General features: G+C 43.2%; 1 protein-coding gene across 1 annotated transcript in view; it reads left to right on the forward strand.

The window, feature by feature from the left end:
* The first annotated feature begins 4,267 nt into the window (after positions 1-4,267).
* Positions 4,268-25,415, forward strand: part of mtr (5-methyltetrahydrofolate-homocysteine methyltransferase) — an 86,253-nt gene continuing 65,105 nt past the window's right edge. The window contains exons 1-6 of the mRNA XM_078557283.1: positions 4,268-4,438; positions 11,616-11,827; positions 12,104-12,193; positions 16,670-16,739; positions 19,150-19,242; positions 20,846-20,952. Coding sequence (XP_078413409.1) covers positions 4,402-4,438; positions 11,616-11,827; positions 12,104-12,193; positions 16,670-16,739; positions 19,150-19,242; positions 20,846-20,952 — 609 coding nt within the window. The 5' untranslated portion in view covers positions 4,268-4,401. The remainder of the gene's footprint in view (positions 4,439-11,615; positions 11,828-12,103; positions 12,194-16,669; positions 16,740-19,149; positions 19,243-20,845; positions 20,953-25,415) is intronic.

A 25,415-nucleotide genomic window follows, 5' to 3' on the forward strand; every position in this document is an offset into this window, starting at 1 on the left:
ACGAGCCCCAGCAAAACTGGAATCAATGGGAATCAGGGGGAAAACTCTCCACTGGTTGGAGTCATACCTAGCACAAAGGAAGATGGTTGTGGCTGTTGGAGGTCAGTCATCTCAGCTCCAGGACATCACTGCAGGAGTTCCCCAGGGTAGCGTCTTCGGCCCAACCATCTTCAGCTGCTTCATCAATAACCTTTCTTCCATCATGAGGTCAGGAATAGGGATGTCCACTGATGATTGCACAATGTTCAGCACCATTCACAACTCCTCAGATACTGAAGTAGTCCATGTCCAAATGCAGGCTTGGACAATATCTAGGCTTGGGCTGAGAAGTGACAAGTAGCATTCATGCCAAGCAAGTGCTAGGCAATGACCATATCCACAAGAGAGAAACTAACTATTGCCCCTTGACGTTCAATGGCATTACAATCACTGAATCCCCCACGATCAACATCCTGGGGGTTACGATTGACCATAAACTGAACTGGACTAGCCATATAAATACTGTGGCTACAAGAGCAGGTCAGTGGCTAAAAATCCTGCAGTAGGTAACTCACCTCCTGACTCCCTAAAGCCTGTCCACAATCTACAAGGCACAAGTCAGGAGTGTGATGGAATACTCTCCACTTGCCTGGATGAGTGCAGCTCCCACAACACTCAAGAAGCTTGACACCATCCAGGACAAAGCAGCCCACTTGATTGGCAGCACATCCACAAACATTCACTCCCTCCACAGAAGCAGCAGTATGTACCATCTACAAGATGCACTGCAGGAATTCACCAAGGCTCCTTCGACAGCACCTTCCAAACCCACGACCACCACCATCCAGAAGGACAAGGGCAGCAGTTAGATGGGAACACCACCACCTAGAAGTTCCCCTCCAAGTCACTCAACATCCTGACTTGGAAATATATCAATGTTCCTTCACTATTGCTGGTTCAAAATCCTGGTACTCCCTTCCTAACAGCACTGTGTGTGTACCTACACCTCATGGACTGCAGCGGTTCAAGAAGGCAGCTCACCGCCACCTTCTCAAGGGCAAAACTAAGGATAGGCAATAAATGCTGGCCCAGCCAGCAAAGCCCACATCCCATGAATTAAAAAAAAATTAGCTCTTTTCTTGCCAGCAGTTTAGTTGGGTTTGGGAAGATGATCAGGAACACAAGGGAACAGTAGGGGTAACCTACAATAGCAAGTGTGACAAGGATATTGAGCTGGGCTGTGACAATCACACAATTAAACATCATTAGCTCAAGTTAAGATGGGGAAAGAATGACTTATAAATCTACAGATTATAAATCCGTTGCCCGTCCCTCTGTCCCCATCCCGTCTTCCAATCCCAGCCCCGGCCATGTATTCACCATACCCTCTGACCTTCCCCTCTCTGATACTGAATGTTCAGTGCTCAGCAAAGGACTCAGCTTCATACCCTTACGACCTCATCTCAATGAATTTCGGGCTCGGCACGATGCTGAACTCTTCTTCCACCGCCTTCATCTCCGTGCTCACTTCTTTGGGCAGGAGTCCTCTCCCCGTTCAACGGATCCTTTTGCCCGCCTCCAATATTCTCCCTCCACCTGGACCCCTCCCTCTGGATTCTTACCATCTCTTGATCTTTTCATTGAGAACTGTCGACGTGACATCAGTCGTCTCAATTTCTCTGCTCCTCTCACCCACTCTAACCTTTCTCTCTCTGAACTTGCTGCACTCTGTTCTCTCAGGTCCAACCCTGACATTGTCATCAACCCTGCTGACAAGGGTGGTGCTGTTGTTGTCTGCCGCACTGACCTCTACCTTGCAGAGGCTGAGCATCAACTCGCAGACACTTCCTCCTACCTCCCCTTGGACCATGACCCCACCACTGAACATCAAGCCATTGTTTCCAGGACTGTTACTGACCTCATCTCCTCTGGAGATCTTCCTTCCACAGCTTCCAACCTCATAGTCTCCCAACCTCGGATGGCCTGCTTCTACCTCCTACCCAAAATCCACAAACAGGACTGTCCCGACAGACCGATCGTGTCAGCCTGTTGCTGCCCCACGGAACTCATTTCTTGCTATCTTGACTCCATTCTCTCTCCCTTTGTCCAGTCCCTTCCCACCTACAGCCGCGATTCCTCTGACACCCTACATCATATCAACAATTTCCAGTTCCCTGGCCCCAATCGCCTCCTCTTCACCGTGGACGTCCAATCCCTCTATACTTCCATCCCCCACCGGGATGGTCTGAGGGCTCTCCGCTTCTTCCTTGAACAGAGGCCCGAACAATCCCCATCCACCACTACTCTCCTCCGTCTGGCTGAACTTGTTCTCTCACTGAACAATTTCTCCTTAAACTCGTCTCACTTCCTCCAAATAAAAGGAGTGGCTATGGGTACCCGCCTGGGCCCCAGTTATGCCTGTCTCTTTATGGGGTATGTGGAACATTCCTTGTTCCAGTCCTAAACTGGCCCCCTCCCACAACTCTTTCTCCGGTACATCGATGACTGCTTCAGTGCTGCTTCATACTCTCATCTGGACCTGGAAAAATTTATTAATTTTGTTCCCAATTTCCACCCCTCCATCATTTCCACATGGTCCATCACTGACACTTCCCTTCCTTGACCTCTCTGTCTCAATTTCTGGTGATAGACTGTCCACCTATATTCATTACAACACCAGCGACTCCCACTGCTACCTTGACTACAGCTCCTCACACCCCGCTTCCTGTAAGGACTCCATCCCATTCTCTCAGTTCCTTCGCCTCCATCGCATCTGTTCTGATGATGCCACTTTCAAAAATAGTTCCTCTGACATGTCTTCCTTCTTCCTTAACCGAGGTTTTCCACCCACGGTGGTTGACAAAGCCCTCAACCGTGTCCGGCCCATCTCCCACGCATCCACCCTCACACCTTCCTCTCCCTCCCAGAACCATGATAGGGACCCCCTTGTCCTCATTTATCACCCCACCAGCCTCATCATTCAAAGGATCATCCTCCGCCATTTCCGCCAACTCCAGCATGATGCCACCACCAAACACATCTTCCCTTCAACCCCCTGGCGGCATTCCGCAGGGATCGTTCCCTCCGGGACACGCTGGTCCACTCCTCCATCACCCCCTACACCTCAACCCCCTCCGACGGCACCTTCCCTTGCAACCGCAGAAGGCGCAACACCTGCCCCTTTACTTCCCCCCTCCTCACCGTCCAAGGGCCCAAACACTCCTTTCAAGTGAAGCATTTCACTTGCACTTCCCTCAATTTTGTCTACTGCATTCACTGCTCCCAATGCGGTTTCCTCTACATTGGAGAGACCAAACGCAGACTGGGTGACCGCTTTGCGGAACACCTTCGGTCTGTCCGCAAGCATGACCCAGACCTCCCTGTCGCTTGCCATTTCAACACACCACCCTGCTCTCATGCCCACATGTCCGTACTTGGCCTGCTGCAATGTTCCAGTGAAGCTCAACGCAAACTGGAGGAACAGCACCTCATCTTCCGACTAGGCACTTTACAGCCTTCCAGACTGAATATTGAGTTCAACAACTTCAGATCATGAACTCTCTCCTCCATCCCCACCCCCTTTCCGATCCCCCTTTTTTCCAATAATTTATGTAGATTTTTCTTTTCCCACCTATTTCCATTATTTTTAAATGTATTTCCATCCATTGTTTTATCTCTACCTTTTAGCCTATTTCGATCCCTTCCCCCACCCCACTAGGGCTATCTGTACCTTAATTAGCACATTCCTTAGATAATATCACCACCTTCAACACCTCTTTGTCCTTTTGTCTATGACATCTTTTGGTTATCTCCACCTATCACTGGCCCTCTATCCAGTTCTACCTGTCCCCCACCCCCACCGCCTTAAACCAGCTTATATTTCACCTCTTTTCTATTTTCCCTTAGCTCTGTTGAAGAGTCATACGGACTCGAAATGTTAACTGTATTCCTCTCCACAGATGCTGTTAGACCTGCTGAATTTTTCCAGGTATTTTCATTTTTGTTTTCGTTAAACACAGGGGGATTTTTGTTTATCCTTCAAGGTGCCTGGGGGCGGGGGGTGGGGTGGTAAGAGAGTGAAAACAGCACGTGCAGTGATAAATCAGTTGCAGCGGAGATGGCGCCTGCGCACTTATGCCTGACCATGGATGCGGTTGCGACTTGGCGCCTGCGCGTCAGTGCCGCGGGCCGGGCGGGGCGCGGGCGGGGCGGGGGCGGGGGCGGGGTCGGGGCGGAGCACGAGTCGGCGCCTGCGCAGTCGGAGCTGCGGGAATCGGCTCGGGGAGGCGGGGTTTGGCGAGTCAGAGGCTGTGAAAGATTTTGGCGCTGCTGCAGCTGATCGTGGGGGCGGGCGCAGCTCGGGGTATCGGCGTTTGCAGGACCTGGCTGAAACCCGCCAGATTCTCGAGCGGAGGGCACATCATGATACCCACTTCTGAGACGGGGCCGGTGGAAACCGGTAAGCCGGGACGGGGCAACGTCAGGGCCGAGGGGAAGGAGAAGGGGGGGGTGGGGGGCTGCAGGTTGAGTGGACGCTCATCCCGTCAGTCAGAGCGCCCGCGCCTCATGGAGATTGGGGCACTGGGGGCATTTGCACACGGCGAGCACCAGGGAACCGCACCGTACAATGGGGGGCAGATTCACATATAAAACACATACTGCTGTCCACATTTCAGCAGCTGGGTCAGTGACTGCACTGAGGCTGAAGGACATATGGTTTCAAGCCCCAATCCTGCGCACACAGTCTAGGTTTGACACTTCCATGCAGTCCTGTCGGGTTTACCGCCTTTAAGAGATGAGGCGCCAAGCAAGATCGCTGATTTACCATTTCAGGTGACTGCTAAAGACCAAGAAAACACAGAGGAGTTGTGGCGGCTAACAGTTATCCCTCAAGCAACATGACTTAAAAAAAAAACAAATGACCTGATCCATGTATTTTACTGCTATTTGTGCAATCCTCGCTGTGTATAAATTGGCTGCCCCTATTTTCTTACCTACAGCAGGATTATAAGTATTGTTTTACTGGCTGTCAAGTGCTTTAGTATGGTTTGAGGCTATTACAGATGCCACGTAAATGCAAGTCGTTTCCTTTGAAAAATGCAGTACACAAGTCTAAAAGTGGGCATGCAATACACAGCCCTCATTGTGCCACCACTTTTGATCGGATGAAAATATCAAAGTTTTGTTTCAGCATCTGTTAAAGCAGCCCTTTTATGATATCTCATGGTCATGAAGAAGTTATTAGAAGATGGTAATGAGCTTGGGTGTCATAGGTTTGCTGTATTTCATCTTGCAGAGCTAGTTACTGATGGGGTAAGACCCAAATATCCATTCAAAACGAAAATAAAAATATCTGGAAAAACTCAGCAGGTCTGACAGCATCTGCGGAGAGGAACACAGTTAACGTTTCGAGTCCATATGACTCTTCAACAGAATTAAGGAAAAATAGAAGAGAGGTGAAATATAAACTGGTTTAAGGTGGGGGTGGGACAAGTAGAGCTGGAAAGAGGGCCAGCGATAGGTGGAGATAGCCAAAAGATGTCATAGACAAAAGGACAAAGAGGTGTTGACAGTGGTGATATTAGCTAAGAAATGTGCTAATAGGTGACATTAAGGGTAGAAAGCAGGACGAGCAAGGTACAGATAGCCCTAGTGGGGGTGGGGTGGGGGGAAAGGATTGAAATAGGCTTCTTATCGTGTCCACGGACAGTCTATACATGGCCCAGCCAGAACTGGACACATTTTTGCGTCTTGTTGTTGAATTCGGCAAGATCTGCAACAGTGCAGGGTTCCTCTAGCGATAGGCATTGCAGGAGATGTTGCATAGTCTGTGGCTCAGTTCCACATTCACAAGTTGTCGGGCTGGTTGTATATCCCCATTTGCTTAGTGACACCTTTGAACGACCTACACCAGTCCTAAGTCTGTTAAGGCACTTCCTAGTTGCCCAGTTGCAATTAGCTCCTGGGGGAAGGCTTTCATCCGGTAGAATTTCCATCGCTGGGGGTTGTTCGAGACTGGCGAACCGGTCTTTCCACAAGGCGATGCGGGCTTCAGATGGGTTTGATTGTAATGGAACAACACTGTTCATGAAGCTCTTCCTTGACTTTAGGCGGCTGGGTGTAGGTGTATGACTATGTAGAGGGGGAGTCGCTCTTTCTTGCTGGCTACCATTCATCTTATATCAGGCGGAGCGATACCCGCCAGGATATATAGGCTGTTGGTGTTTGTTGGTTTTAAACAACCTGTGATAAGTCGGCAGCTTGCATTCAGAACGGCATCCATCTTCTGAGCATGAGTAGATCTTTCCCATGCAGGGCAGGCGTATTCGGCAGTGGAATAGCAAAGAGCAAGTGCACTGGTTTGCAATGTTTTCAAGCTTGTGTTAGTGAGCTTATTCAGGATGTTGTTTCGTGCGCTCACTTTTGCCTTTGTCTTTTCGATGTGGTTCTTGAAGGTGAGGCATCTTTCAAGGGTGACTCCTAAGTAGATAGGGTGCTCGCAATGCGTCAGTGTTGCTCCACACCAGGTTACTTTAAGCTGGTGTTTGGCTTCATGGTTTCTGAGGTGGAATGCACAAACTTGTGTCTTTGATGGGTTTGCGCGAAGTTGGCTTTCTTCATAGTAGGATGTTAGTCCATCCAAGGCCTCAGAAAGCATTTTCTCCATGGTGTTAAAATCAGTGCTTTGGGCAGTGACACATAAGTCATCAGCATATATAAAACGGCGTGTGACACCGTCTATAGGTTGGTCATTCCTGTAGATGTTGTACAGCAGTGGTGCAAGCACGCTTCCCTGAGGAAGACCATTCTTCTGAATACGCCACCTGCAGCGCTTCCCACCTAGTTCAACATAGAACCGGCGATTCTGAAGCATGCTTTCTAACAGCTCTGTTAAGTGAATATCTTTTGTCATCTCTAGGATCTTGCAGAGAAGATGTCTATGGTTCAGTGTATCGTATGCTGCTGACAGGTCTACAAAAACAGCACCTGTTACCATCCCTTGCTCAAAACCATCTTCGATGTGTTGTGTGAGGTTGAGCAGTTGGCTTGTTGTTGATTTGCTGGGGCGGAAACCTGCTTGCTCTGGAATGATCTTCTCATCTACAGTTGGTGCTATCCTATTGAGTATCAGGCGTTCAAACTGGTTATTGGTGTGGCAAAGCAGTGAAATTGGCCGAAAACTCTTAGGATCTGAGGGATCTTTTCCGGGCTTTAATAGTGCTGTTACATGTGCCTTCTGCCAAATATTAGGTGGCTTGTGTGATGCCAGGCAGTGGCTGAACAATTGTAGGAGCCATTTCTTTGCTTGCTGTCCAAAATGCTTTATTTGCTCCGTTGCTATGTTGTCAAGACCAATTGCTTTCCCGTGTTTTAGACTAGATATGCCAGTTTCCAGCTCTTCCGTGGTGAATGGTCCACTGAAGCCAGGGTCATCGCTGTACTTCTTCCTATCTAGTTGTGCTCTTGGTTGTTTCTTGTTGATTTTTCCATTTAGAAGCAGCTGGTGTGCAACTTGGTTAGCAGACACATTTGGATGTTGGGCAGCTTTCTTGGGATTGCCTCCAAGTTTGCATATGAGAGACCATGCCTTCTTGCTGTTTTTTGAAAGATCTGTTGTCTCTATCAAGGTGTCCCAGGTGTTTTGACGCTCTTGAGAGATACTTAACATCACCCTCTCGCCGGTAGATATTGTTTTCTCTGAGAAAGGGTCAGATTCAAACATTGAGACATAGTCCCAGTAGAGTTCAGCATTCTCCTTGGTGAGACCAGAGATGTAGTGTGCTCTACAACCTCGGGGGAATCTTCCTTCTGGCTGTTTTCTGGACAGCTTTTGCAAACAGGTTGTAGTGCTCAGATAATGGTTTAATGCGTTTAACCTTGTGGTCAAGTGCTCATATGAACCCGTTCCAGTCGGCCTTCTTGAAGTTGAAGTGCCCTTTGAATGGTACGACGGTTGGTAACACTGCTGTATTTACCTGGATACCAATAGGACGGTGTTGTTTCTGTGGTATTGGGTCTGTGACAAGCTTCTTGCAGAGGCCAGTGATGTTGAAATAGGCTAAAAGGTAGAGATAAAACAATGGACGGAAATACATTTAAAAATAATGGAAATAGGTGGGAAAAGAAAGATCTATATAAATTATTGGAAAAAAGGGGGATTGGAAAGGGGGTGGGGATGGAGGAGAGAGTTCATGATCTAAAATTGTTGAACTCAATATTCAGTCCGGAAGGCTGTAAAGTGCCTAGTCGGAAGATGAGGTGCTGTTCCTCCAGTTTGCGTTGAGCTTCACTGGAACATTGCAGCAGGCCAAGGACGGACATGTGGGCATGAGAGCAGGGTGGAGTGTTGAAATGGCAAGCGACAGGGAGGTCTGGGTCATGCTTGCGGACAGACCGAAGGTGTTCCGCAAAGCGGTCACCCAGTCTGCGTTTGGTCCCTCCAATGTAGAGGAAACCGCATTGGGAGCAGCGAATGCCTTAGACTAAATTGAGGGAAATGCAAGTGAAATGCTGCTTCACTTGAAAGGAGTGTTTGGGCCCTTGGATGGTGAGGAGAAGGGAAGTAAAGGGGCAGGTGTTGCACCTTCTGCGGTTGCATGGGAAGATGCCGTCGGAGGGGGTTGAGGTGTAGGGGGTGATGGAGGATTGGACCAGGGTCTCCCGGAAGGAACGATCCCTGTGGAATGCCGCCAGGGGGGGTGAAGGGAAGATGTGTTTGGTGGTGGCATCATGCTGGAGTTGGCGGAAATGGCGGACGATGATCCTTTGAATGAGGAGGCTGGTGGGGTGATAAGTAAGGACAAGGGGGACCCTATCATGGTTCTGGGAGGGAGAGGAAGGTGTGAGGGTGGATGCGCGGGAGATGGGCCGGACATGGTTGAGGGCCCTGTCAACCACCATGGGTGGAAAACCTTGGTTAACGAAGCAGGAAGACACGTCAGAAGAACTGTTTTTGAAAGTGGCATCAACAGAACAGACGCGACGGAGGCGAAGGAACTGAGAGAATGTGATGGAGTCCTTACAGGAAGCGGGTTGTGAGGAGCTGTAGTCAAAGTAGCTGTGGGAGTTGGTAGGCTTGTAATGAATATTGGCGGACAATTTCTGGTGTCAGCAGAAATTGAGACAGAGAGGTCAAGGAAGGAAAGGGCAGTGTCAGAGATGGACCATGTGAAAATGATGGAGGGGTGGAAATTGGAAGCAAAATTACTAAATTTTTCCAGGTCCAGACGAGATATACATTCACTTTGTTAACTACTGTTTAATCCTGTTACGGAAATTTTTAGTGTTGGGAAGTATTTATATTCCTGCACTACAACAGTGACTACATTTCAAAAGTACTTAATTAGCTGTAAGCACTTTGTGAAAAGTGCTATACAAATGCAAGTCTTTCTCTTCTCTTTCTGCATATAAAACTATGTACTTTTAAAGGTTTTACATGTAATTAACAGGTGTCAGCTTGACTCAGTTGTTTGCATTCTCGCCTGAGGCAAAATATTGCTTGGAGCTCGACTGCAAACCTGAGCTGTAATCTAGACTGACACTTCAGTGCATTACTGAGGAAGAGCTGTGGCGTCACATTAAACATTAAATCAAGTCTATGTTCAGAGCTTGTTCTGTTGGATATTAAGACTCATAGGATTGGAAGTAATTTATTAGCCTTATTGATGTTTGGTTAATGGACAGAATATAGAGTAGGAATAAACAGGACATTTTTGGTTGGTAGGCTGTACAGCAGGGTACCACAAGGATCAGTACTTTGCTTCAGCTAATTACAATCTGTAATAATGACTTAGATGAGGGGACTGTGTAACATATCCAAGTTTACTGATTAAGCAAAGTTAGGTGGGAAATTATTAAGTGGTGAAGAGGCTACAGAGAGATATGGAGTGCTTGGGTGAATGGTCAAGAGCATGACAGAATACAATGTGGTGAAGTATGATGTCATTCACTTTTGTAGGAAAAGTAAAAAACCAGAATATCATTGGAATGGCAAGAGATTGGGAAATGTTTTCATTCAAAGGATCCTAGATGTTCTTGTACATGAATTTAGAAAGCCAGCATACAGGGACAGCAAGCAATTAGGAAAGCAGATGGTATATTACAGTGGAGCATGAGAGCAAGAGTGGAGCTGAAGACATTGGTTTTGGTCTTCCCAATGTTTAAAGGGCCAAATGGCCTACTCTACTTCCTATTTCTTTTGTTCTTATATAAAAGATCCCATGGCAATAATGGTGAAAGGACAGCGATTGTGCCACAAACTCAAAACCACAGCTCAAAAACAGATCTCTAGTTATACATTCACCAATTTTTATGTGTTGTTGCTGTGCACCAATTAGCTGCTACTTGCCTATATAACTATGGCAACTACGCGTCAAAGAAATCTTCTGGCTCTACAGCATTTTGGGATGTTCTGAGGACCTGGTAGGTTGCTAAATAAATGCATATTCTTTCTTGAAAGGATAGTTCTATTCCATTTACTTAACTCTAGTTAACCTTTTCAGTTAACAGTAACAGCAGGAACAGTAATACACTCATAATATCATTAACAATACAGTTACAGCACTCATGTCTACCTCTCTAACGAATCTTTCAGCCCCTCCTGTTTGTCTGATGTTGATTTCTGGATGAGTTGCAATGTCTCCAGTTAAACATGAGGAACACCAAAGCCAATGTCTTCAGCTCCACCCTCACCCTACAGCACCCTCTTCCCAGACTCTCAAATTCTGTTCCCTCTCCATCAGTTTCACCCCTTCTTTGGCCACAGTCTCAGGCTAAACAAAGCTATTTGCAACATTTGTCCTTATGTATCAGCCATGGCTCAGTTAGTAGCACTCTTGCCTCTCAGTTAGAAGCTGGTGGGTTCAAGTTCCACTCTGGAGTCTTGAACACAAAAATCTATGCTGACACTGAGTAGGCAGGACTGAGGAAGTGCTGATGGTGCTGTCTTTCAGGGTGCTGGCACAGACATGATGGGCTGAATGGCCTCCTGTGCAGTAATCATTCTGTGAAATGAAACATTAAATCAAGATCCTTCCTGCTCTGGACATAAAATAAAATCCCATAACATTATTTTGAAGAAGAGCAGGGGAATTATCCTGCTGTCCAAGCCAATATTTTGTCTTTAATAAACATCACAAAAAACAGATTTTCTGGTCATTATTGTATTCCTATTTCTGGGAGCTTGCTATGTGCAGTTTCCCACATTACAGCAGTGACCACACTTCAAAAGTACTTCATAGGCTGTGAAATGCTTTGGGAGGTCCAGATGTCATGAAAGACGCTATATAAATGCAAGTCTTTCTGTTTGATCCTGAGTTGAGCATCTATTCCATGTGCTTGCCATCACAACAACTGTCCACCCCCCTAACATCACTTGTCTCAGCCCTGGTGAGGTCCTTGTATGAAGAACATGCCTTGACCTGAATTTAATAAGACATGACCAGAAACCCCACATGATAACAAATGACCTACATGCCATAAAGTGCAGTTCCCAAATTGGCCCCAGCAGCTATCTTCGAGCTCATGGAAGACAATTATTCTCGCTTGCGTAGGATAGCCAATAATAATAATAATGATATGAATATAATCTCTCTTGTTCTTGAATTGATGTTTTTAAAATTAAATCTTAATTCTAGAAACAAGGAGCACTCTTCACGATGAACTTAAAACAATTTTACAAAAACGTATTATGGTATTGGATGGAGGAATGGGCACCATGATTCAACAACACAAACTTGAGGAAGATGATTATCGTGGTGAAGAATTCAAAGACCATCCTAAACTTTTAAAGGGGAATAATGATCTTCTCAGCATAACACAATCTGACGTTATCTGCAAAATTCACAAGGTATGATATACTGTCTGGTCTTGAATTAAGGCTGCAGAATCTCAAGGGCAGAATCAGTAATTGACAAATATGAACAGAATAAATAATTACATTGTGGCATTTTACTTAACAAAATTGAAATGGAAATGCTGGCTTCCCAAAAGCTGACATGGAAAATTGTGACACAAGGAAGTAAGGTTTATAGGAAGGAAGTAATGCCTTATGCAAAATTTTGAATAATGAAAATTTTATTTCATTTTTATCAGAAAGTAAGTGTAATTTCTTTTCAAATATCAGGAATACTTGCTCGCTGGAGCAGATATTGTGGAGACAAACACCTTCAGTAGCACGAGAGTTGCGCAGGCAGACTATGGGTTGGAACATTTGGTAAGAAATCTTTCCACTATCTAAAGTTGAAATTGTGTGAGGAGACAGCATCTTATTCATTTTCCATTCAAAACTCTCTCTTTTTCCTAATGCGAAAGAATGCTTAAAATGGATGTGTTGCCAGATAAGTCGAACTTCCGCACACCTGGGGAAGTAAGGGGAGAGTGTCCAGAGCAGAGGCTGTTCACATATTGCACAAATATTTTATTTCTGGCAAGCATTCCAAGGCACCTCATTACTTAGGTATAGAAAAGTCCTCTTGGTGTACAGTTGTTGTCTCAAACGAATGGTGTAAGTGTTGTAACTTCATTCATGTTTAAGTCCCTAAGATTGTTACTTATAAGCCAGTGCCATCTCTATGAAATAGGGGAGGAATTGGTCTGACATGTAACTTTATGGTAATAAAATAAGTTATTTTCTGTAATCTGCAATGTGTACCATCTACAAGATGCACTGCAGCAACTCACCAAGGCTCCTTAGACAGCACCTTTCAAACCCAAAACCGCTACCATCTAGAAGGACAAGAGAGGCAGATTCATGGGAACACCACCACCTGGACGTTCCTCTCCAAGCCACTCACCATCCTGACTTGGAAATATGTCAATATGTCGCTGGGTCAAAATCCTGGGAATGCCTCCCGAACAACACTGTGGGTGTACCTACACCACATGGACTGCAACGGTTGAAGAAGACAGCTCACCACCAGCTTCAGAAGAGCAATTAGGGATGGGCAATAAATGCTAGCCTCGCCAGCGATGCCCACATCCCATGAAATAATTAAAAAGAATAATTTGTGAGCTCTAGATTTGGATTGAACATTAAGGGTATTGTAATTTTTAAGTGGCTTTCAAAGAAATGTGCATGTTTTCTGCAAAATGATCTTAAGCCATATTTGTGGGGTCTTTGGGTTACAAGTTTTATGCAAATATTTTCTTTACATGTTACTCTCAACTGTTGTTCAGCCTCCTCCCTTCCCCTGCCAGTGCTGCTATGAAGCCATCAGAGGCAGCTGCTCAGTAGGCCAAGAATGATGATTCCTTTCATTTTATTTCTCCCATTTCCAATATTGTTTGGAAGGAACTCAAAATTGTAGCATTTAAGGAAGTTTTACTATTGTGTTTAGTTACCTCTCTCTGGATATTTAAGTAAGTTATATTAGAGGCAATGCAAATTTATAGGGTTTTTGGAGAGAATGGACTCATTTCACACATTTGCTCCTTTGTTTGGGGAGATATCTGCCTTCTGCTAGGTATTTCCACACATAGCCATGAAATGGATGGAGCTTGTGTTGTCGCTGCTGATGACCATGTGGGTTACAGCTTTAACACATTTCTGCTAGTAGTGTCATTTTATTTCCTGTTATAAAATTTCTCCCTTTAGCATTATTGTTCAGGCAAGGATAGTCAATGTTCCACAGTCTATGCAGCCTTCCAGCACCTCAGCAAAATGCCCACTATTCTCATTTAATGTTAGACAGTGAATTTCTGTTACATATTAGATAATGGAGGACATTGCAATCAGAATCAATCCAGTCTTCAGTAAGTATCCATACAATGTATATAGCTTTACTATAAAAATCACTGGGACCAATTTACTGCCACCTTAGCTTAGATCAGTTTAACACAATGAAGCCTAGAACAGTCATGACTAAATACAGGACTAGACGCTGCAGTTAACATTTTCCATTGTGAGACTGGCTGCTTCAAATTGCACTACCTTCTATACAGTGGCTTGGAGTTATCAGAAAGCTGTGGTGATATTGTTTACGGGTTTATACCTTGAAAACATTTCAGTTGTTTGACTTTCATCATCTGTTTGTTTTGCTTGCAAAGGTAGATTTAAAGGTGAAGTCAATATCCATCTGTCAGTTTGGCCTAGTTGGTAGCGTTCTTGGCTCCAAGTCAGAAAGTTGTGGACTCAAATCCCAAAATAAACTTGACCACATAATCTAGGCTGATATCAGTACATTCCTAATGTGGAGTGTTCCATTTAATGGGATATTAAATTTAGAGTTCTTCTGCCTGCTCAATTGGACATGTTAGTGGGGGAATATAGGGGTATAGTAACTTATTGAAAGGGAATGAATTACTTAAAATCTCTAAGCACACTGGCAGTTAAAGGTTACCAGATGAACTTTGTACAGCCTTAAAGGCCTGCAAACAACAGAAAGGCCTTGGAGCCGGACTGTAGTCAGAGGAAGGCAATAACAACTAAGATTAAGTGTGCCCTTCAACAGATAGGGGAGGAACAGATGGCCCTTGTTTAGGTAGGAAAAATAGGGACGTACGATGCATGTACCTGTTACCAGAGATGTCTGTTTAATGTAAACCTATATGTTGACGAGATCGGAATCTGGAAACTGTTCTTGTACGTGGCCAATAATGTATAAATATGTTGAACACTTGTAATTTAGCAGAATGCTATCTCAAGCTGCATTGAGATGGTTCTACCCTTGCAATTGTTTGAATAAACGATTGTGACCTGTACCTGAGACTCCTGTGGTCCATTTGTCAAAGTGACCACAACAAAGGGGTTGTTCCTTTATGGATAACTAATGAGCATTTATTTAATCTTTCACGACACAAGGATCATGACTTGACCGGTTGCCAGCTCAGAGGTTTAACACACATATATAGAATGAATGTTGAATGTATAGTGAACAGTAATATGCTAATAGGCATTGTATTAGTAATACCTGTCATACCTATGTCAACACCCGGCAGGACATTATATAGAGTAGGAAATATTGGGGTTATACAGGAGAATTACTATATTAGGTATCATGACATTCCACCATATGCAGTAGACATAGAAGGAATTATAGTTAGCACCACATTAGAAGAGTGTAGGATAGAGACCACCGCAGTAGTATGCACTCCCAATATATGAGACAGATGAAGCTAAGTGGATTTAAAGCAGCAGCAAACTGTACAATGGGAACTATATGGACTGCAAAAGAACCGACCCGTGTTGCATATAATGGGAGATATTGTATTACCACGTGGCAGGAAAGAATCCAGTACGGGAACAGCCAGATATGCCCCATCCATAATCATTCGGTGTGCCTACACCCACAGGCGCCAGCAAGGGTAGGGAAAGTGGAACTGGTCGAAATATACAAGAGAGGAACGACTACTATTCAGGTCAAGGAAAGCCTTAAGGATAATCTGACACAGTATTTGAACCAGTTCTCCTACGAAATTCCCTTATTACCAGAGCACCTCACCACGACTCGGGGACAGGCTAGGCAGGTATAAAGAACTTACTATACACTGCAGCAACAGGTTAGAGCATTAAAGAAGGATATCGAACAAATAGATTTTTCCACATGGTGGGAGGACCTGTGGAACTGGGGCTCAAACGTACAGATACACCCCTGGATTCAGATTATCTCTCATTCCCTAGTTATACTTCAACTGATATTGATTATCTATCTAACATACTTGATTCATCGCACCCGGAAGTCACAAAAAAGGTGGCGTTGGGGGAGTTTTCACAGGTGGAGCAGGAATCTGGTAAGCCAGAGGTTCGGATTAAAGGACCAGATGATACAGACGGTCTGACCAGCACCCGTACCCTTTATGTGCCAAAACTGGATACCTGGCTAGTATCAATGGGCGGCGGTACGTAAAGGAGGGGGGAGCAGACAACACCACTGTAGTTGGCTACCTTGGGCTAAGCCAAAGGCCAAAAAGGGGGACTGTTAGGGGGAATATAGGGGTACAGTAAGAACTTATTGAAAGGGAATGAATTACTTAAAATCTCCAAGCACACTGGCAGTTAAAGTTTACCAGATGAACCTTGCACAGCCTTAAGGGCCTGCAAACAACAGAAAGGCCTTGGAGCCGGACTGTAGTCAGAGGATGGCAATAACAACTAAGATTAAGTGTGCCCTTCAACAGATAGGGGAAGAACAGATGGTCCTTGTTTAGGTAGGAAAAATAGGGACATACGATACATGTACCTGTTACCAGAGATGTCTGTTTAATGCAAACCTATATGTTGACGAGATCGGAATCTGGAAACTGTTCTTGTATGTGACCAATAATATATAAATATGTTGAACACTTGTAATTTAGCGGAGTGCTATCTCAAGCTGCATTGAGATGGTTCTCCCCTTGCAATTGTTCGAATAAATGATCGTGACCTGTACCTGAGACTCCTGTGGTCCGTTTGTCAAAGTGACCACAACAGACAGAAAAGATTCCTTGGTACTGTTCAAAGAAAGGCCTGCCCAACACTTATCTCTTAACCAAACATGTCCAAAAACATACTATCTGGTCATTCATTGACTTGTAGGACCTCACATTGCACAGTTGTTTGCCTATATAACAACCTGCACTTAAAGTGATTGATTGGTAAGAAAATGCTTTAGGAAGTGATAGGGAAATATATAAATGCAAGTTCCTTTATGTGCTCATAATAATGAGATACTAATATTTGCAGTCCAATTTATGTTGATTTTCTTCTGTCCAGGCTTACCGACTGAATAAAGTCTCAGCAGAACTGGCCAGAAAGGCGGCTGATGATGTGGGGATGCAAACAGGTTACCAACACCTTTGTTATTGTCAATATAAGATATATGAATATATAGAAATCAGAGAAAGATTCAGAAGAAACTTCTTCACCCAGAGAGGGGTGAGAACGTGGAACTTGCTAACATAGGGAGTAGTTGACACGAATGGTTTGGATACATTTAAGAACCACCTCGATAAGCATATGAGAGAAGAAAACAGAGTTATCCTGCTGGAATTTGAAGAGGCGGAATGGGAGGAGGCTCAATTGGAACAAAAACGCTGACATGAACCAGCTGAGTTGAATGACCTGTTTCTGTTGCACATTTTTATTCATCTTCACTTTGGTCATTAGACTTGTGAATTGTTTGGTATGGTAGTACAGAACTTGAATGTTGCTGAAAAAAGAGATAAGTCAAAGCTTTTCGTCTTGCACTCATCAGGACACTTTGCAAGAATACCAATATAAGGGGAAAACAACAATTTATACTGTATGAGAAGGGAGTGCTGATTGGTTGGCAAGTGGACTCTGATTGATAGAGGCTTGCCATGGAGAGTGCACCAGTGATGGTGACTGACGATTAACTGCCAAGCATTGTTTGAAATTTAAACCAAACAGCTTGACCCTAATTGGTCAAAGCATTGCTCTGAGGAATGAGTCAGCGAATGGCTGTCACTTATTTTGTTTAGCTGAAACAGGCATAATGTGTGTACATGTTGTTTCTGCCGGCAAAGAACCGGGCCCTGTGTATTAATATATATAGCCAGCACTCTCTTCTCATACAGTATAAATTGTTGTTTTCCCCCTATACTGGTATTCTTGTGAAGTATCCTGATGAGTGCATGACGAATAGCTTCGACATCTTTTTTTTTCAGCAGGCCTCGTGAATGTTAAATAATTGTAGACGGATAAAGTAATATATTAAGTTAGAGCTGCAGTGTGCAACAATATGGAATAGCAACACCCATGGTCTCCCACTCTGCTTCATACCTGATCTCAGCTACAGAAGTATGCTGGGCAGCAGCCAGAGGAGGGAGAAAACATTTGGAGCCTGTTGGTCCATTTGAAGCTCACAAACTAAATTTTGGTTGCAGTGTAAACCTTTTATTGTATTCAGGCAAGACCAGACAAGAGGCAATGGCTTTGACTTAGAGAAAAATGAGCATTATTGGCCAGTTCTTTTTCCTGGGAGATGTAACCATCTCAAACGTTTTGATCCCGATTCTCTCTACAAATTGTCAAGGAAAGCTCCAGATCTTTATAAGTCACATCTCACGCACACCATCTTTGCGAATTCATTATGGGATGACAAGTATTATTTTGAATAGGACTCCCAGAAATGAGAAACTTCCTACAAAACACCAGTTAAAACTTTTTTTTTACCATCCTGGCCTAATGTCTGACTTTGTATCTCAAGACTGTCTTGGCTATCTCATTTCACAATTTGCGGTTAGGAATAAGTCAACAGGCACAAAGCACACATCCCTCACTTTCAGCAGCAACTAAACAGCTCAGTTGGCTAAATTGTACCCTGACACATTAAACCCTAAAGCATTCTTGGAACAAACAACTTAACCATTTCATTATTTCTAACTACAGTACAAATCCGCAACCTATTTATAAGTAAAAAGAAAACAAAAACTTAAATCATATGAGATTAAAGCAAATCCTAAGCCTGCAGATATATCTTTACGTGACTAGGATATTTTAGAAGCCCGAGTCATAATCGCAGCTCCTTCACCCAACTCGAGAAGTGATCTTGATGCCACAATTGACTAATGCAATTGGTATATTGCGATCAGTATAAAAACAAGGTGCAAAAGAAAGGCTAGTAGCAAAACAAAAGTTGCTTTAAGGTGTGTAAAAAGCCACGTACCTATATATTGTTTCAGTGAGCAAATTAGAGTATTCGTTATCTGATCATCCATAAACAAAAGTAAATTTTATTTTTTATACAAATAAAACAAACCTTGTAAAGCACAGATATTCTTTTCCAGGATTAAAACCAATTATTGGTAGCAGCAAATGGTTCTGAACGTGGAAAAGATCACTGTGTTAAAGTATCACACTGAGAGAAAACTCACCTATTTGTATGGTATATTTAATTTCAACATCAGATCCAGGGCATTTAGGAGAGAAGTTAGAAAAATCTGAGATCAATAGATTTTTACTTACGAAGGTTATTAAGGGGCATGGAGTTAAGGTGGGTAATTGGACTTGGGATACAGATCAGCCATGACCTCATTGAAAGGAAGGACAGGATCAAGGGGCCTACCCCTGTTCCTGTGTAAATTTGACTTCAAAGGAAAAGTAAGTATACACATACATAGGGCTCAATTAATAGTATTTAATATTTATAGGGCTTAATATAGAGTTTTGTTAGGGTTTATCCTGGTTGTATAGTTTTGCAATGAGTCACTTACTTATGTCGTTTGTCACAGGTACCCGAAGATTTGTGGCAGGTGCGATGGGACCAACCAACAAAACATTGTCAGTATCACCCTCTGTGGAGAGGCCCGACTACAGAAATATAAGTATGAAAATAATATCTGCGCCAGTGAAAAATTTTGCACGGTTTAAAAGAATTAAATTGGTCGCCAGAAATTGGAACAGCCTTTAAAAATTATATTTAAAAACTGCAAATGCTGTTGTAGAATTGGCTGCACCCAGTTGTACTGCTTTCAATGCAATGATCTTTATCTTGGTTTTATGACTGCCACAACATAAAAGCAGCAATAAGACATAAATTCACATACCATATTACTTATGAGATAATAATGTTTGCTAAAAATAGGTGTCTCATAGGCTGTGGTCTTTGTTCCTAAAATGTTTAGGAATTCCCAACTTGGTTGCTATTGTATGTTACATATTACAAACTTGCATATTAAATGATAAGATGATGAAGTGTTAGGATGGTAACTTGAAGCCATGATTTCACGTCACACAAGTGATGGGGAAAGAATTACCTTACCTACCTTCATTCATCTCCCAATGGAGTTTAGAAGAATGAGAGGTCATCTCATTGAAACGTACAATATTCTGAAGAGGCTTGACCATTATGAGGCTGTTTCCCCTGGCTAGGGAATCTAGAATATAGAAGTACAGTCTTGGGATAAGTGGTTAATCATTTAGGTCTGAGATGAGGAGAAACTTCTTCATTCAGAGGGTTGTGAATTTTTGGAATTGCCTACGTAGAGGCTTGTTGATGCTCCATTGTTGAGTATTTAAAGTTGCGATAAACAGATTTTGGTCTCTCAGGGAATCAGATGATATGGGAATGGGGTGTGAAAGTAGAATTGAGGCAGAATATTAGCATGAATTTATTAAATGGTGGAGCAGGCTCGAGGGGCCATATGGACTACTCCTATTTCTTATGTTCTTAGTAGCTGTTTATAGGATATAGCTAGTACCATGTTGCCATATAATAATAAAGACGTCTTTTGACCCAAATTAGATATAGCAAAGGGCTTCACATCACGTACCTAGAATCAGACCCCTGAGCTACATGGAAAGACTGAAGAATTTAATTGCTTGAAGTAGAGAAGACTGAGAAGGAATATTATTGAAATATTCAAGATGGTTTAAGATGTAGATAAATTGAAGCCTGAGAGACTGTTTGCCATCACTCAGAGAATGATAATGAGGGGGCATGGGTTGGAACTCAGAAGAGAGAAGGTAAATGGAGAAATGAACAAGTTTATAGTAGGTAGTGAATGCTTAGAATTTTTGCAAGAGTTGGACAGACATTTGTTAAGAAAACAGCAGACGATTATGGGTAGTGAACTGTGCATATTGTTTTCAAACTTGACCAGCTACATGTACTGAACTTTTCTGATCCTGCACATCACAGGAATATTAAAAACAGGAGTAGTCCACTCAGTTCCTCAATCTAGCTGATCTGCACCTCAACTCCCTTTACCCTTTTGCCTCATATCCTTTTGATATCCTCACCTAACAAAAATCTATCTATTTCAGTCTTGAAAGCTCCAATTATTCCTGTACCCAGAGTCTTTTGGGGAGAGAATTCCAAATTTTCACTACCCTTTCCGTGGCAATAAGTGCATCCAAATTTTGTTCCCAAATGGCCTAGCTCTAATTGTTCCATGGAATTTCACTGTTGATAAATTTGTTTCACAGCATTTGTGGAGTTAGTTGAAGCTTATGAAGAACAGGCCAGAGGCTTGCTTGATGGAGGTATTGACCTTCTCCTGGTGGAGACTATTTTTGATACAGCAAATGCAAAGGTAACAGACATGTCAAATATCACCCAATTTGGAAATTATTGTAAAGAAAATCATGCAGCTATTTATTAATGTTGGCTTTCATTTTAAATCCTGATGTTTTGAATATTCATCCTGTATTCGGAAATCACATCAAAACAAATGCTTTCTTTTCACTTTGGCAAACTGCATTTGATAGTGATGTCATGACCTCAGCTGGCCTCAATACACTTCATAGCCAGTAAAGACCACGAATCACTGTTGTGATTTAGGAAAACAAGGCAGCCAATATACGCAAGGCATAGTCCCACAAACAGCAATGAGATAAATAGCTGGATAATCTATTTTTGATGGTATTATTTGAGGGATAAATGTTAGCCATGATACCAGAAGAATCCCCTTGTTCTTTGAAAAGTGTTACGAGATCTTTTATGTCCACCAGAGAGGGGCCTTGTTTAAACGTCTTGTCTAAAAAACATTATCTCCAGTAGTCCTGCATTGCCTCAACATTGCACTGAAATGTCAATCCAGATTTTGTGCTCAAGTCTTTGGAATGGGTTGTGAAGCCTCGACTACCTGACTGGGAAGAAAGAGTGCCCCCGCTAAGCCAAAGGTGACACCTTAAATTTGCACTTATTATCTTTCTAATAAGCTGGACTAATTCTTAATAAAGTCCATTTCACAATATCACCTTTCATGTTTATTATGCGTGTTTTACTTGGTTCCAGCAGGCATCACTGGAGAAGTGGATTTCGATTGTGCCAGGCAATGACCATCTCCAAGAGAGAATCTAACCATCACCCCATGACATTCAATGGCATTACTATCACTGAATCCCCCGCTATCAACATCCTGGGGGTTACCATTGACCAGAAACTGAACTGGACTAGCGATATAAATATTGTGGCTACAAGAGCAGGACAGATACTAGGAATCATGCGGCGAGTAACTCACCTCCTGACTGTCCAAAGGCTGTCCACAATCTACAATGCACAAGTCAGGAGTGTAATGGAATACTCTCCACTTGCCTGGATGAGTGCAGGTCCAACAACACTCAAGAAGCTTGACGCCATCCAGGACAAAGCAGGCTGCTTGATTGGCACCCCATCCACAAACATTCACTCCCTCCATCACAGATGCACAGTAGCATCAGTGTGTACCATCTACAAGATGCACTTCAGAAACTCACCAAGGCTCCTTAGACAGCACCTTCTAAACCCACGGCCAATACCATCTAGTAGGATAAGGGCAGCTGATGCATGGGTGCACCACCACCTGGAAGTTTCCCTCCAAGCCACTCACCATCCTGACATGGAAATATAATGCCGTTCCTTCACTGTTGCTGGGTCAAAATCCTGGAACTCCCTCCCTAACAGCACTGTGGGTGTACCTAAGCCACATGGACCGCAGCGGTTCAAGAAGTCAGCTCACCACCACCTTCTCGATGGTAGTTAGGGATGGGCAATAAAGGCGGGCCTAGCCAGCGAAGCCCATGTCCGTTGAATGAATAAAAAAAAAGATTCATGGGCACTGGTGCTAGTACTGGGGAAGGAGGGAGCTGTACTGTTGGGGCAGTCTTCAGCTAAACCGTGCTGGGACCAGAGTCCAGGCAAATTCTATGACTAAAGCTGTAGAGAGGGCTTTAAACTAAATAGTAGTGGGGAGGGTTCACGTGAGGGGAGATTTGAAAAGTTAAGAAGAAAAGACAAGGCAATAATGCGATAAGGGTAATGACAACCAAAGTGTGACAAGAAGGCACAGACCATGCAATATATGAGTGCAGCAACAAATAAGGTCAGAGTAGGGAAAAATGGCAGAAGACAGAATTAGAAGCTCTTAATCCAAATGCTCGCAGTATTCAGAACAAGGTGGATGAATTGATAGCACAAATAGAAATAAATGAGTATGATATGATAGACATTAAAGAGCCATGGCTACAAGGTGGCCAAGGCTAGGACCTGAATATTCAAGGGTATTTGACATTTCAGAAGGACAGGTAGAAAGGAAAAGGAGGGAAGGTTGCTCTGTTAATAAAGGGTGAGGTTTGTAATGTAGTGAGAAATGATCTTGGTTCAGACGATCAAAATGTAGAATTAGTTTGGGTGGAGATAAGAAATAGTAAAGAAAGGAAGTCACTGGCGGGAGTAGTTTATAGGCCCCATAACAGTACCTACGCTGTAGGACTGAGTAAAAATTGGGAAATAATGGGGCTTGTAAGAAAGGTACAGCAATAATTGTGTGGTGATTTTAATCTTCATACAGATTCGACAAATCAAATTGGCTCAAGTAGCCTTAAGGATGATTTTAACAACTTTATTGGGGCAGTTTCTTAGAACACTACATCCTGGAACCAACCAGGGAACAGATTATATTAGACCTGGTCAAAAACAGAATTACCTGGAAAACTCAGCAGGTCTGGCAGCATCGGCGGAGAAGAAAAGAGTTGACGTTTCGAGTCCTCATGACCCTTCGGCAGAACTGCTGCCAGACCTGCTGAGTTTTTCCAGGTAATTCTGTTTTTGTTTTGGATTTCCAGCATCCACAGTAGTTTTTTGTTTTTATATTAGACCTGGTAATGTGTAATGAGAAAGGATTCATTAAAGATTCAGTAAAGGATGCTCTAGTGAGCATAACATGGTAGAATTTCACATTCAGTTTGTGGGTGAGAAATTTGGATCATAAACTTGTATCTTAAACTTAAATAAAGGCAATTACAGGGGTATGAAGACAGTGTTGGCCAATGTGGATTGGGAAAATAGGTTAAAAGGTAAGATGATAGAGAAGCAGTGACAGAGGAGATACTCATAATTCTCAACAAAGATATGTTCCATTGAGAAAGATTTTATGAGAAGGATGCAACATCCATGGCTCACTTAGGAAGCTATGGATGGTATCAAATTGAAAGGAAAGGCTTACAAAACTGTGAAGGTTAATGGTAGTTCAGAAGATTGGGATCTTGTTTAGAAACCAGCAAAAGATGACTAAAAAATAATGAGAGAAAAATTGGAGTATGAGAGAAAATTAGCAAGAAATATAAAAACAGACGGTAAAAGCTCCTACAAGTATATAAAAAGGAAAAGAGTAGCTAAAGTCAATGTTGGTCCCTAAGAGGATGAGAGTAGATAATTAATAATGGAAAAACAAGGAAATGGCGGTGACTTTGAACAAGTAGTTTGCATTTGTCTTCACAGTAGAAGACACAGAATGATCCCACGAATAGTGGAAAATCAAGATGCAAAAGAGAGGGAGGAACTTAAAACAATCACAATAACTAGAGAAAAAGCATTGGGAAACCTAATGAGACTGAAGGCTGACAAATCTGCAGGAGATGATGGTCTGTATCCTATGGTCTTACAGAACGTTGCAGTAGATACTGGCGTCAGTAATAATCCTCCAAAATTCCCTAGATTCTGGAAAGCTCCCAACGGTTTGGAAAACAGCAAATGTAACGCCACTATTCAAGAAAGGAGGGAGACAGAAAGCAGGAAACTATAGGCCAGTTAGCCTAACATTAGTCATTGGGAAAATGCTAGAGTCCATTATTAAGGAAGTAGTGGCAGGACAGTTAGAAAATCATAACACAATCAGGTTGAGTCAACATGGTTTTGTGAAAGGGATATCATGTTCGATAAATTTTTAGGGTTCTTTGAGGATATAACAAGCAGGGTGGATAAAGGGAGCTGGAAGTTGCAGTGTACTTAGATTTCCAGAAGGCGTTTGATAAGATGCCACATAAAAGGTTACTGCACAAGAGAAGAGCTCATGGTGTTGGGGGTGATATTTTAGCGTGGATAGAAGATTGGCCAACCAACGGGAAACAGAGACTCCAGATAAATGAGTCACTTTCAACTTGGCAAACTGTAAGTAGTGGAGTGCGACAGGGATCAGTGCTGAGGCCTCAACTAGTACGATCTATATGAATGACTTGGATGTAGGGTCCGACCGTATTGTAGCCAAATTTGCTGATGAAATGAAGATAGATAAGAAAGCAAGTTGTGAGGAGCACACAAAGAACCTGCAAAGGTATATAGATAGGTTCAGTAAGTGGTTAGAATTTGGCAGATAGAGTATAGTATGGGAAAATGTGAGGTTGTCCACATTGGCAGGAAGAATAGAAAAGCAGAATATTATTTTAAATGGAGAGACAGGGCAGAATGCTGCAACACAGGCATCTCAGTGTCCTCACACATGAATCACAAAAAGTTAGCCTTTAGATATGGCAAGTAATTAGGAAGGCAAATGGAAATGCAAGAGGGATGGAGTGTAAAAGTAGGGAAGTCTTGCCGCAACTGTACAGGGCATGGGTGAGATCGCACCTAGAGTGTTTTGTATAGTTCTGGTCTCCTACTTAAGCGGGGATATACTTGCATTGGAAGCAACTTAAAGAAGGTTCACGAGGCTGATTCGTGCGATGAAGGGATTGTCTTATGAGGAATGGTACAGCAGATACCCTTTGGAGTTTAGCAGAATGAGAGATGATCTTATTG

This window comes from Cetorhinus maximus, chromosome 14, assembly GCF_964194155.1.
Source record: "Cetorhinus maximus chromosome 14, sCetMax3.hap1.1, whole genome shotgun sequence".
In the NCBI taxonomy this organism is placed as follows: Eukaryota; Metazoa; Chordata; class Chondrichthyes; order Lamniformes; family Cetorhinidae; genus Cetorhinus; species Cetorhinus maximus.